Source organism: Chiloscyllium plagiosum, unplaced genomic scaffold (assembly GCF_037043375.1).
Source record: "Chiloscyllium plagiosum isolate Xiang-an unplaced genomic scaffold, Cpla_swu_hap1 HiC_scaffold_11, whole genome shotgun sequence".
Taxonomy (NCBI): Eukaryota; Metazoa; Chordata; class Chondrichthyes; order Orectolobiformes; family Hemiscylliidae; genus Chiloscyllium; species Chiloscyllium plagiosum.
The window spans coordinates 80,896,981-80,910,531 of record NW_028270149.1 but is presented as its reverse complement, the minus strand read 5'-3'; the positions used below and the strand labels follow the sequence as shown (position 1 = coordinate 80,910,531).

General features: G+C 41.2%; 1 protein-coding gene across 3 annotated transcripts in view; it reads right to left on the bottom strand.

Annotated features, from left to right (window-relative positions):
- Positions 1–4,104: 4,104 nt before the first annotated feature.
- Positions 4,105–13,551, bottom strand: part of LOC122557096 (sodium- and chloride-dependent neutral and basic amino acid transporter B(0+)-like) — a 120,303-nt gene continuing 110,856 nt past the window's right edge. Inside the window, exons 15-16 of one of the 3 annotated variants that reach the window (XR_015758696.1) lie at positions 9,949–10,075; positions 4,105–6,896 (exon numbers count right to left, since the gene is read on the bottom strand). Coding sequence is in view for 2 of the 3 variants with exons in the window: in XM_087992229.1 (XP_087848355.1) it covers positions 6,843–6,896 (54 nt within the window). In the remaining variant the exon portion in view is untranslated. Of the gene's footprint in view, positions 6,897–9,796; positions 10,076–13,551 lie in introns of those variants that run through there. The other 2 variants (XM_087992229.1, XM_087992228.1) reach the window with 2 other exon arrangements.

The following is a 13,551-nucleotide window of genomic DNA, read 5'->3' as shown; positions in this document are numbered from 1 at the left end:
CCGTGTCTGCGTGGGTTTCCTCCGGGTGCTCCGGTTTCCTCCCACAGAGCAAAGATGTGCAGGTCAGGTGAATTGGCCATGCTAAATTGCCCGTAGTGTTAGGTAAGGGGTACATGTAGAGGTATGGGTGGGTTGCGCTTCGGCGGGGCGGAGTGGACTTGTTGGGCTGAAGGGCCTGTTTCCACACTGTAATGTAATCTAATCTAATCTAAATTTGAGGAAAGACATTCTGGCTATTGAGGGAGTGCAGCGTAGGTTCACGAGGTCAATTCCCAGAATGGTGGGACTATCTTATGTTGAAAGATTGGAGTGACTGGGCTTTATACCCTTGAGTTTAGAAGGCTGAGAGGAGATCTGATTGAGATGTTTAAGATTATTAAAGGATTGGACAGTCTGGAGGCAGGAAGCGTGTTTCCACTGATGGGTGAGTCCCGAACCAGAGGACACAGTTTAAAAATAAGGGATAGGTAGGCCATTTAGAACAGAGTTGAGGAGAAACTTCTTCACCCAGAGAGTGGTGAGTGTGTGGAATGCTCTGCCCCAGAAGGCTGTGGAGGCCAAGTCTCTGGATACCTTCAAGAAAGAGTTGGATAGAGCTCTTAAGGATAGTGGAATCAAGGGTTATGGGGATAAGGCAGGAATAGGATACCGATTGAGGATGATCAGGCATGACCATAATGAATGGTGGTGCTGGCTCGAAGGGCAGAATAGCCTACTCCTGCACCTATTGTCTATTTTAATGATAATGTATGAATAAAGTGTGCTTTGCTTCAAGACTGGTAGTTTGACCCATTAAATTGCATCTAGAACACAACACTTGCCTTTAAAATAAGAAAAAGTCAAGGTCGAGGCTATTTTCTTAATATTTTGAGAGGGTTTGGTCTGGCTCATAATAAATTGAAGGTTCCTGTCAGGATCAAAATCTCTAATTGGATTCAGCATAATTGGATTCAGGATAATTGGATTCAAAAGCAATGGTGAGTGTTGGCGTTTTAATTTCAGGTGTTGCATTTGATTGATTTAAATACGGGTTGCTTCGTATAGTAATGACTCTTTCAGTTACTAAGAGTATCCTGCGGGTGGAAGAAGTCACTTCAGGAGTTTTACAGAAAGTGATCAAGGCAATGGGCAAACAACCTAGAACTTGGGTTGCCTGAGTCTGTGAGGAAAGGGAAAAAAGTGTGGCAATCGCACAGCACTTACAGTTGCCAGGAATACCACTGAAATGGCGAAATTCAATTGAAAATGAAGCAGCTTGAGTTACAGGCAAAACAAAAAGAAAGAGAAAAGGAAATAAAACACTTTTGAATTAGGATTAAAAGCAGAACAAAAAGAAAAAGCAAGGAAAGCCCGAGCAATGAAAGGGACAAACAGAGAGAAGAAATAGAGAAAGAGAGAAAGAGAGAGCTTTTGAACTTCAGAGGTTGGAACTGAAAATTCAAAGTCGACTTAAAATGGTGGAGGTAGAATTGAAAGGTAGGAGTTGTGAAGAGGACAGTGATGGAGAGCAATCCCATTGTAGCCAAAGGCCCAGTGGGGATCTGTTTAAATATGTCCAAGTGATGTCTAAATTTGACGATAAGGATGTAGAAGCCTTTTACATTTCATTTGCGAAAGTGTTTCAACATTTGAAATGGCCGGTGACCATGTGGGTATTATTGATCTAAACACAGTTGGTAGGTACAGCCAATGAGGTATTTGAATCACTATCAGAGAAGGCACCTGGGGAGTACAATGAGGTGAAAAAAGCCATCTTAAATGCATACGAGCTAGTACCAGAAGCATAAAGACAACGTTTTAGGAATCGAGGGAAGAAACTTGGCCAAACGTTCAGAGTTTGAAAGGACCAAAAAAAGCAATTTTGATAAGTATATAAGGGCATTGAAAAAAATCAAACATATGACGTGCTTCAAGAGACAATAATTTTGGAGGAGTTCAAAAATTCACTTCCTGATGTAGTAAGAACTCATGTTGAAAAGCAGGGAGTTAAGACTGGCAGATTAGCAACAAAAATGGCAGAAGATTATCAGGAAATTCAAAAATCAAAGTTTGGCTTCCAATATCAATTTCAATGTGAGGGATATAAATTAGGGAATAGAGAAATCATCAGGTGGTAAGGAAAAACAGATAACATTGAAGAAAGTAAAGATAGTTTACCAGAAGGTAAAAAGGAAATCCATGAGGGGGAAAGAGAAGTAAAAAAGTTCAGGAGTTTTCACTGGAATGAAGTCGGCCACATGAAGTCGTAGTGTTGCTTGTTTAGAAAAAGCACTGAGAAGACAGACGTGGGAAAACAGGATAAACGATTGAGTTTTGTTGAAGTGGTAAAGGAAAGCACAGTGGAAACTAATAAGATGCAAATAATTTACAAGCTGATCAGGAGTTGGTTGTGAAGAAAGTGCCAGATCTCTTTAAAGAATTTATTTGCATGCTAAGGTTTAACTTATGTATGCTAGCAGGAACAGGAAAAGAAATTCAGATTTTAAGAGATATGGGAGCAAGTCAATCTTTGATGGTGAGAGTTGAGGAGATATGTACTTCAGAAGGAATACTGCCAGAAACGCTAGTAATATATGGAATTCATGGTGAGAAGAGAGTGTTCCATTCTCCACGTGCTCCGGTTTCCTCCCAATGTCCAAAGATGTGCAAGTTAGGTGAACTGGCCATGCTAAATTTCCCACAGTGTTCAGAGATGTGTACGTTAGGTGCATTAGTTAGGGGACATGTAGAATAATAGGGTAAGGAATCAGTCTGGGTGGGTTACTCTTTCGAGGGTTGATGTGGACTCGTTGGGCCAAATGGCCTGTTTCCACACTGTGGGGATTCTAGGATTATATAAAGTGAGGGTGGAGAATGTGGTGAGAAGTGGTGAAGTGATGATGGGAGCAATAAAGAAATTCTCAGTTCCAGAGATACAGCTTATCCCTGGTAATCATCTAGCTGGATCACAGGTGGATGTGATGCCTACTGTGGTTGAAAAGCCAGTGGAAAATCAGGCAAATAAGGTGTTACATGAAGTATAACCTGGGATTTCTCCTAACTATGATATTAAGGTCACAAAGCTGCAAGTGGAAACAGGAGGAGGAATCAAAGAGTAAAGATAAGGAAGTGGAAGTTCAAACATCAGAAATTATATTTGATCAAATGGTTGAGAAAAAAACAAAAATATGTGGAGGTCAAAATGGATATTTTAAATTCAGACAAATTAGCTGAATTATGACAGCAAGATTAAAAACTAAAACAGTTGCATCAAAAAGTATATACAGAAGAAAAATGAGTTTATCCCAGAATATTATTATCATAAAAATGAAGTTTTGATGAGGAAATAGAGATGATAACAAATCCAGGCTGATAAAAATGGCAGAAGCTCATCAAGTTCTATTACAGGAGGGTTATAGAAAGGAGATGTTGCAGGTAGCACATAAATTGCCAGGAGGGAGGCATTTGGGGGTAAGGAAAACTCAAGCCAAAATACAAAAACATTCTTATTGGCCTGGACTGTATTTGAATGTGGTGGATTTTTGCTAGACATGTCATATATGTCGCAAAACTTTGGACATATAAAACCAACATCCTTATTACTCATTTCCCTATTTGTGAAACATTTTACATGAGTTTTAATTGATTGCTTATGGTCCCTACGTAAATGAAATATGGAAATCAGTATTTGTTGACCATAATGGATGTGTATACGAGATTTCCAAAAGCCATTCCATTATGCAGTATCATGGCGAACAGAATTGTGGAAGAGTTACTCTTTTTTTTACTAGACACAGACTACCCACAGAAATACAATCGAATGAAGGGTCAAATTTTACATCAAAATTATTCAAGGAAGTTATGTATAACTTTGGAACAAAACAACTCAAGTCCACTGCGAACCATCCAGAATGACAGAGAACATTAGAACTGTGGCATCAAACTTTAGAGACCATGTTGATGGCTGAGAGTGAAGACTATCCAGAGGATTAGGATAAAGGAATTTGATTTGCACTGTTTTGCAAATAGGAATGCACCAAATGAAACTACCAAATTCTGGTCTTTTGAGTTAGATTTTTGGCATGAAGTGAGAGGATTACTGAAATTAGTTAAGGAGAAATTGGTGAGTCAGAGTTCAGAGATCACACATGTCGACTTTATGTGTCAACTTTTATGGGAAGGTTAAATTGAGTGAATGAGTTGGTGAGACAGCATTTTAAAGTAGCACAGCATGTGATGAAACAGGAAGCAGACAAAAAAATCAACAAGTCGCAATTTTGCCAGCAGAGATAATATGTTGGTGTTACACCCAGTAGTAGGTGAACGTTTAAAGGCAACGTTTAGTCAGCCTTATCAAATCAAAAGGAAATATAGAGTCAAGTGAATTATTTAATAAGAACACTAGGTCACAAGAAATCTCATGCTGTGTATCATGAGAATATGCTCAAAAGATATTTTGATAGGCAAGAAAAGCAAAACGAGAATGTGTTACTGGTTACAACACAGAGTGAAGAACCAAGTTCAGAGGACTCTGAATTGGACATTCCTCAAATTATTTTGGGCAACAAGGAAGTTCTCAAAAACTGGAATAAATTAATGAGTTACCTTCCAGAGGAAAACTGAAATGAAAGAGTTATTATAATCACATCGCAAGATATGTGGGAATAAGCTAGGAAGTACTAACCTGATAATGCATGATGTAGATACAGGAAATGCTCTTCCAATAAAGCAAAACCTTTATGGACCTAATCCTCAAAGGTTGGCACAGATGCAAAAAGAGACTGAATGCATGCTCAAATACAACATAATTGAAGTGAGTTGCAATGAATGGAGCTCACCAAGAATAATGGTCCCAAAACTATGTGTAGACTATCACAAAGACAATGCAGTTACAAAATCTGATTCATATCCTATTCCATGTTTGGAATTCTGTATTTGAGAAGGTGGGACAAGCAATTTACATTTCTATTCTGAAATAGTGAAAGAATCTCAGTGTTCATGAATGGACTGTACCAGTTTAAAGTATGCCATTTAGTATGAAAATGGAACCAGCCACATTTCAAAGATTAATTGAAACACTAATAAAGTAATTTTGGGATTATCCAATTATTACCCTTCAATGTTCTGGTGATTTTGAGTCATGCTTGGGAAGTACATTTGGAGCATCTATCGGAATTGCTCAATCAACTTCAGGAGGCAGACTTGGTGATAAACATGGCTAAGAATATGTTCACAAAAGCTCAAGTCATGTTCCTGTGCCATGTCAATGTATGTAAACAAATGGACACGTGGGATGTGAAAACAAAAGTTATTGGGGAATTTTCCATACGAAGAGGCAAGTATCAGACTAGCTGAGTTTCTACAGCAATTTCTGCTCCAAAGAATTCAGATTGAGAAATAAATAATGAGTCAGATTTAGTTAGCTGCCAAATGAGGTGTGAACAGTTATTTAATAATGGTCATAGTACTCAAGTTCAATGATAAGGTCAAACATGAAACAGCTATGAAAATTCTCAACTGAGGAAGGGCTGATTTTAATAGAATGAGATAGATACTGCAAAGTAAGAAAAGGAAAATTCAATGGATGCTGGAAATCTGAACTAAAAAACAGAAAATGTAAGAAATATTTAACAAATCTGGCAGAGTCTCTGAGACAGCAACAGAATTAATAGCAGCTATTTGTTGTCACAATTATATTTTTATCCTGTATCTATGTGCTGCCGTACAAAGGTCCACACTGGAGAAATATGCAGTGTATCTTCAATCCATCTGAATCCCGAACACAGAACCATTGGGAGGAACCAAGTTATTCCCCTTTTTTACAGCACTAGCTGCCATATTCTAGTAAGTGAAGGGTTTAAATGTCCCAAAGCCTCATTGAAAAGCTACAGAGAGAAAAGAAGTGTATAAGGTGAGTAGGTAGAATGGTAGGTAAATGAGTGTGTGGGATAGGGGGAGGTAAGTGGGTAAGAAAATATACTGCAAAGTTCAAGAAGACAGTGAGTCTAGCTGTGTCAAGAGTCAGGAATCCCATCAGAGTTTTAACACAATATGCTGAGTAGAGGTGGATCATTACACAGAGACTTAAGGATCAGTGCAGCAGAATATTACTTGTAATACACAACGTTGTTTTTCTCACTTGATACATGCCTGAAAAAGGTACTTGAGCCCTTTGCCAGTGTGAAGCAACATTAGCAGCATTACAATATAAGCAACAATAAATCACAACAAGTAGTTCATCTGGGTGCTACTGAATGCTGACAGATGCATAACGAGATGGTTCCAAGCATTGATATTGTTCAAGTTAGTAACCCAACATATTGCAAGAATCACTGACGATTGATATCTGCTGATCTGTCATCGCTGAACAATATATTTGAAATTGAAGCCCTTTCTGAGATGCTGTGCTCTGTTGTCCTCTGTGCTCTCCACAGTCTCCAAAAGAAATCACAACTGACACCATCTGAAACTGTGAAGTCATCTACCAGTCACCAATTGGTCATTTTGAAGTCAGCATCAGCTTCCATCTTGTCACAAAGGTTAGTTATTTTCGTAGTGCCTATTAGTGATTATACATATGTGTTAAATTGCAGACACTATGTCTTTATGATTGAGACGTCATCACAGTGCTAGTGTGGAGTAATGGTGGATAGCATAAGTATTGGTGAGCAGGTTAGATTGCTATCTGGTTCATTTAATGCAATCTGTTTCTGCCATTTAATTGTACTCTCAGTGTTTTTCTCTTCCCTGTATTTTGGATTTCATGACAATACCTCCTCCTTTTCTGTAAGCCAGATATGGGAATCTCCGGACATTGCCCACACCAACTGCAGAACCGATCACTGACAGTCTTCAAGGACCAGTTACCTCGCTCTCCACATTCTCATCACTTTCCTCATAGGATCAATGGTGGCAATCTGGAGAAAAGAGAAGTGATGGCTGATTTAAAAAATTGTTGGATAAACTCAGCAGGTCTGGCAGCATGTGTGGAGAGAAAGTGGAATTAATGTTTCAAATCCAGTGACCCTTCTTCAGAACTGATCGTACCGAGGAACAAACTGTATAAATGCTGATGACAGGGGAGTAAGCTGACCGAGTCCGGAGGGACAGAAAGAAAGTTAGATAAAGGAAGGGTTGATAGTATGGCAGGGAAGGTAAAACACGCTAATGATGGGGCCCATGAGAAAGTGAAAATGGGTCGACTTGGCAGAAAGCAGTCATTTCTTCACCGGGCCTAAGGTAAATAAAGGACATTAGTAGCTCAGTTGGCTGGATGGCTGGTTTGCAATGCAAAGTGATGTCAGCAGCATGCATTCAATTGAGGTTATTATATTGGACTCTCTTTCTCAATCTCTCCCCTCGCCTTAGGTTTGATGACCTTCAGCTTTAACCACCACCAGCATCTCTCTCTAACAACTGGGCAGTCTTATGGCCTGGTAGGACGATGGTGATTTGACATGAAAAAGGTGAAATCTTTGAACTTGATAATGATCCGGAAGGCTGTGAGTTTCCCAAGCAGAAAATGAGATGCTGGTCTTCCAGCTTGTACATAGTCTTGCTGGAGCACAGCAGCAAGCCTGAGACAGAGATCTTGGCCAGGGAACATGGTAGTGTGTTGAACTGGCAGGCAACTAGAAGCTCAGGGTTACTTTACAGAGTGTAGATGTTGCTTGAGGTGGTGACGCACTCTGTGACTTGTCTCCCCCAGTACAGAGGAGATCACATTGTGAACAACGAATACAACAGACTAGATTGAGTGAAGTGTGGGAAATGGGTCAAACATGGCTAAGTGCCCTATTAACTCCAGCTGCATTAGAGAAAAAGGGTGAACATTTCTGAGGTGCCCCTGCATCAAGGTGCCAGCATCAGAATCGGTGGACCAAAGATGGAGTAACTGAGAGAGTGGGATGGAGTCCTTACAGGAAGGAGGGTGTGAGGATGAATAGTCCAGGTAAAGGTGTGAGCCAATGGGTTTGGAATGGATGATGGCTGATTTGACTTTCTCCACCTGGAAACAAAGCAAATGTTATGTTTCCACTCACAGAATAAACAATGTAACAGTTCCCCATTTGCCAGAATCAGTTTGTAAAGTGAACCCTCAAGAAGCTCTGCAATTCGCAACAAGTAATACCCCCAAATTAACCGTACCTCACAGGGCTTTACTTGAAGCCACTGATTAATGTTTTGAAAAATACTCAGCATGTGCTTTGGAGCATGTGTTTGAAGATAAGTCTGTGAGAACCCAGATAAAACCAATTCTCTACTGAACCTTTTGGTCACTGCTGAAAGATTCTTCTGTTACAGAGGGTATGCTTAAAGAAGACAGTGTTACAGTACTATGGTTAAATAAGTGACAGAATTCTGAAGTGCAGTGCAAAGTACAGTAACTCTTCCACATTTGAAGTATCTGCAGCTCTGCTTACACAGGTTATGAGGTCTGCAGATGCTGGAGATCAGAGTTGAGTGCGTGTTGCTGGAAAAGCACAGCAGGTCAGGCAGCATCTGAGGAGCAGGAAATTTGACGTTTTGGGACAGAGCCCTTCATCAGGAGAAGGGCTTCCTGATGAAGGGCTCTGGCCCAGAACATCAATTTTTCTGCTCCTTGGATGCTACCTGACCTGTTGTGCTTTTCCAGCAAAACTCTTACACAGGTTATGAGTTTATCTAAGATCCCAGAATATTTAAACTTTTCGTGGATTCAGTATTCCAATTGGCCGCTGTGTACATCATTGTCTGAGCATTCAGTATCAAAGTGCATTTACAGTTTTGACTGCAGATCAATTTTTAAAGGGGACAGTACATTACAGCTGTACATATCAGAAAACAAGGCAAAGCCAAACCCTCCATGCATTCACTAAAATATGATGTGAAGGAGCCAGTGTTGGACTGGGGTGGACAAAGTTAAATATCACACAACATCAGGTTATAGTCCTACACGTTTATTTGGAAGCACTAGCTTTCAAAGCACTGCTTCTTCAATAGGTTCCTGATAAATGAACAGCTCTCCGAAAGCTAGTGCTTCCAAATAAACCTGTTGGACTGTAATGTGGTGTTGTGTGACTTTTAACTTTGTTCACTAAAATAATGGAAGTTGCTCCTGAAACTGATAAACAATCTCCTAGACAATTTGAGTTCCTTACAACTACTGCAGAAAGACTTTTTCTGCTCTATTTATATAGTAATTATAGTCTGAATTTTAACTTTTTGACTGTTTCCTGTCTGTGATGCCAATAGTAAATTGAGAATCTGGAAGTGTTAGTAATTTACTTTTTCACAGCATTTTGACCTCAACATTGTATCTGCATCAATCTTCTGAGTTTCCTGACTCACTGCTGTGAAGTGATATGATAACGACTGTATCAGTCTGTTTCAGCTCCATTGGTTAATGGAGCTCTATGTGGATCAAAATTGAAAAATTACAGATAAGTTTTGACATAATCTTGACTTGCACAGATGGAGGCTCAGTGTACCATGGTAGCAGTACAGTTCCATGATGTGTCCAGACGCTAAGCTATAGATTCTTTCATGGTATGTGGGCATAACTGTCAAGACCAGCAATTGTTGTTCATCCCTGTTGCCCTTGAAGTGAGTGCTTGGCTAGAAAAGTTTGGAGCTGGTTATGAACTAATCAACTACATGGTTGGAGAACTGGGCTCATACATAGGACAGACTCAGCAAAGACAGCAAATTATTTTCCTGAAGAACATTAGTGAGTCAAATGTGTTTTTGTAACAATCGACAATAGTCACTGAGACTAACTCGGTATGTGAGATCTATCAATTAAACTTATCTGATGGTAGGATGTGAATCCCAGAGGATTAGCCAGTTCTCTGTATTACTATTCTAATGTCATTACCACTATCTCCCCTTAACTTACTCTCTTTTATTCATTTCCTTCATCATTGAATACTGTTAAACCAGATTTTACTTTACAAAATGAACAGTAAAATTACTCCTGATTTTACTTACAAAGGCCACCGCCCATCTCACACTTGCTCCATTTCCCATTTCATGAACTGATGCTTCCTCTGTGGTGTTCATCCTTGAATTTTCTAAAAACTCACCCCTCTCATGCAGCTTTTCAACCCCTGGTCAGCTTGAGGTTAAAAATAGAGAAATAAAAAGGGTGCAGGCACATGGGGAGGTAAAATAAAAGCATTTCCTTTACCTCTCACCAAACTCTCAGAGTTTCTATTCTGCGTCATTCCATTAACTACCCTTACTCGATTGGATTTCAGATCAATCTCTTATCAAGCAGTTAAGCAAACCAGTTAAGTCACAAACTCAGAGTGGCACAGCTTGGAAACAGATCCTCGGGTCCAACCAGTCCATTACTTAATTGGCTGATCTCACTTGGCATGCAGCAGTGGCGTTAACTGACATTATTAGTCCTGCCTTGGTTGAATGGAAGAGCAGATTCAATGGGCTGAATGGCCTAATTCTGCTTCCCATATCTTATGGTCTTATTGCCATCTCTAAGAGATTTCAGATTTAAACCATTACCTTTAAGTTCTAAATTCCAGGTAAGCTTTGCGCCACAACACCAGTCTGTGGTAAACAGCACTGACTCACATTGAGCTACTGTCTGTCATTGAAATATGATGTCTTGGAATCCTTGCTTCATCTTCTAAATTTTGCTTCATCTCCTGCATGCCCTTCCAGATTGCCACAGGAGTTGGTGCTCAGGTCGATGAAGGAGGTCACTCACACTGAGGAAACAGCATCACAGGACTCCTGCACACCATCCACCACCTCAGAAACACACAGCTCAGTGAGACCAACAAGGAAAGGTGTTGGCTTATGATCTGGTGAGTCATGCATCACAAGTGAGCAAGAGGGTGTGTTGGACATAAAGACAGTAGTGGGGGTCCGTATTAGATGGTCTGGGCCTTTCCAGCCTCTACACAGTCAGTGTAGATGCCAGAGACTGACTTGAAGTTCTGTCAACTTTTCTGGCAGCACTTTTCACTACCAGAGAGATTGAAAGAGTTCATCCCTGGATTGACTGGTATAATGTCTCAGGCATTAACACTGATGGATAGAGAGTTAACCTGCAATGGAACATCCAACAGGTAACTGAGAATATACTGGCTTTCACTAATGATCTGAGCACTCAGACTGCCACCTTGGAGAAATGAGAGAAACCTTAATTTTGACACTGAATGTCACAACAAAATGCAGCAAATATCCTTGAGTCTCGTTGAGGAGAGTGACACAGCTTGGACCGTGCATTTGTCACCTATCGCTGGCTTCCACCAGGTGCATGATGCCAAACATAACACTGAGAGGGCCCCATCACTCAACCTGCAGAGTTCACCAACCCAGAGTCCATCAAGGTCCAGCTCCGTTGTGACCACAGCTGCCAGATCCTGGAGGTGCAAGCTAGATAACATGTACATCATGGCGGTTCCACATACCAGAGAACTCACAGGTTCCTGGTTCATTCCTCAGGTAATGCAGTGATGGATGCTGGGAAAGAAGGCTGACCACTTCCAACCATGGCTCTGGGCATCTTTATTCAACCGTCACACTGATGCACAATGGAGATACAAAGCTGGTCATTCTTCTACCAGGGCCGAGTGGAACAGACAATAGGCCTCCCCATGCTAAGGTTTTCATGATTGGAAGACTCTGGTGGAGAACTGCAGGATAGCCCAGAAAGGGTTGGATGCTGCATCATTGTGGTATATGATACCTTTCACAACTGCAGGTCACAAAGTGGGGATTGTCCTGGATACAACAGAGCCTACAGAGCAACTTTCTGGTGGTTAAATTGACAATCAGGACCATCCAAGAGACAATAACAGAGCTATGCCCCATCAAGCCCAAAGGGCCAGACAGAACCTGACCAAAACTTACTTCCAGGAATAATGAGCTGGGCTTGGACATCCTCGCAATGTATAACTTCCTCTAGGCTATATAATAGACAGCTCCTGGGATTGGCCCACAGGAGTGGCATGGTGGCTCAGTGGTTAACACTGCTGCCTCACAGCACCAGGGATCTGGGTTCCATTTCAACCTTAGGTGATAGCCCTGTGTGGAGTTTGCATGTTGTGCCTGTGTCTGCATTGGTTTCCTCAGGATACGCTGGTTTCCTCCAAGAGTCCAGAGATGTTAGGAGGTTAGGCTATGCTAAACTGTCCTGTAGTGTCCAGGGATGTATGGGCTAGGGTGGATTAGCCATGGGAAATGTTGCATTACAGGGATAGGCTTGGCTCTGGATGGGATGCTGTTTGGAAGATAAGTTTGGGCTGAATGGTCTCTTTCTGCACTGGAGAGATTCTCTGATGTGGACTTGGTTATTTCTGCAGTCCTTGAATTTTTCTGTTGCTGAATATCCAACTGACCGTGTGTGGTTTCTTCAAAGGACCCTACTTTAAAGTATCTGTACATTACAGATCCATCTCACCGTTCAGGAGAAAGCAGCAGGCAGTGATGAGGGGGCATGAACATCACAAGATACTGAGGTTGGGTGGATTTTAAGGTTTCAGTCAGCAAATGGCCTCCATGTGTCTCTCAGTCCCTCATGCTGGTGACAGTTCTGATGAAGGGTGACCAGACTGGAAATGTTAAATCTGTTTTCTCCCCATAGATGCTGCCAAACCTAATGAGTCTCTTCAGCATTTTCTGTTTTTGTCTCATGATAAGGCAGCATGTTGGGAATAATTCGGAGGCCCACCTTCTTTTTAACCTTCAATATTACGATTCGATGTTACAGAATTCATGTAGTCTGCTCAATTAAGCATCTGAAAGAACAGCATTTAACCAGTGAAAGGCAGGGCTTTGTGCATGGCTCACTGTGTCCGAGGAGAGAGTGGAGATGTGAACTGCCCGTTATCCATCTCCCAGCCTTGGGTGGCAGTGCATTCTCTCAAAAAGCTGAAAGATCATCCAAAGCATTGCCTGCAAAGATCCCATCCTCTCAGTCACAAGGGGCATGTAAGTGTGGGTGATCTGTGCAGGGTGGGTCCTACCATCATCACTGCACATTGCTCAAAACCTCAGTGTTGTCCAAATGAAAGTCAACTTTGGCTGCAGTCAGCAAAGATCCATGAAGTCTGAGACTACCACTCGGATGAGGAAGGGGGAGCTGCTTGTAAACGATGAGCATTGCTGGGCCATTCCAACCTTTGTCATCCTTAGGATGTCTGACCTCTCAAATGGGTATGAATTAACCAGATCCAACAACAACAATGACACCAGAGCAGACATTTTAAGAGAGTGTGAATGAACATTTATTTATAACAGCGCAGAAGTACTTTCAAGGATGTGTCACCAGTAGCATCAAAGTGCACTTAGTCAGATATTTCTTTCCTTGGGTCACCATGCTGAATCCTCCTGAAGCTACAGAGGAAGGTAGCAATTCTCCCAGTCAGATATTTGATTTGCTGATGAATAGGAAGCTGGACAGATTTGGGGCAAGAGCAGATGATCTCACAATTGAAGACACAGTCAGGGTCACACAGCTCTTTGTGGTATCCAACAGCTTCAACACGAGTGAGCAGGCAGCATCATGATAGAACATCTAAGTGGGGTAAGTCTACCAGGATATACTGGAAGGAGATAGATTCA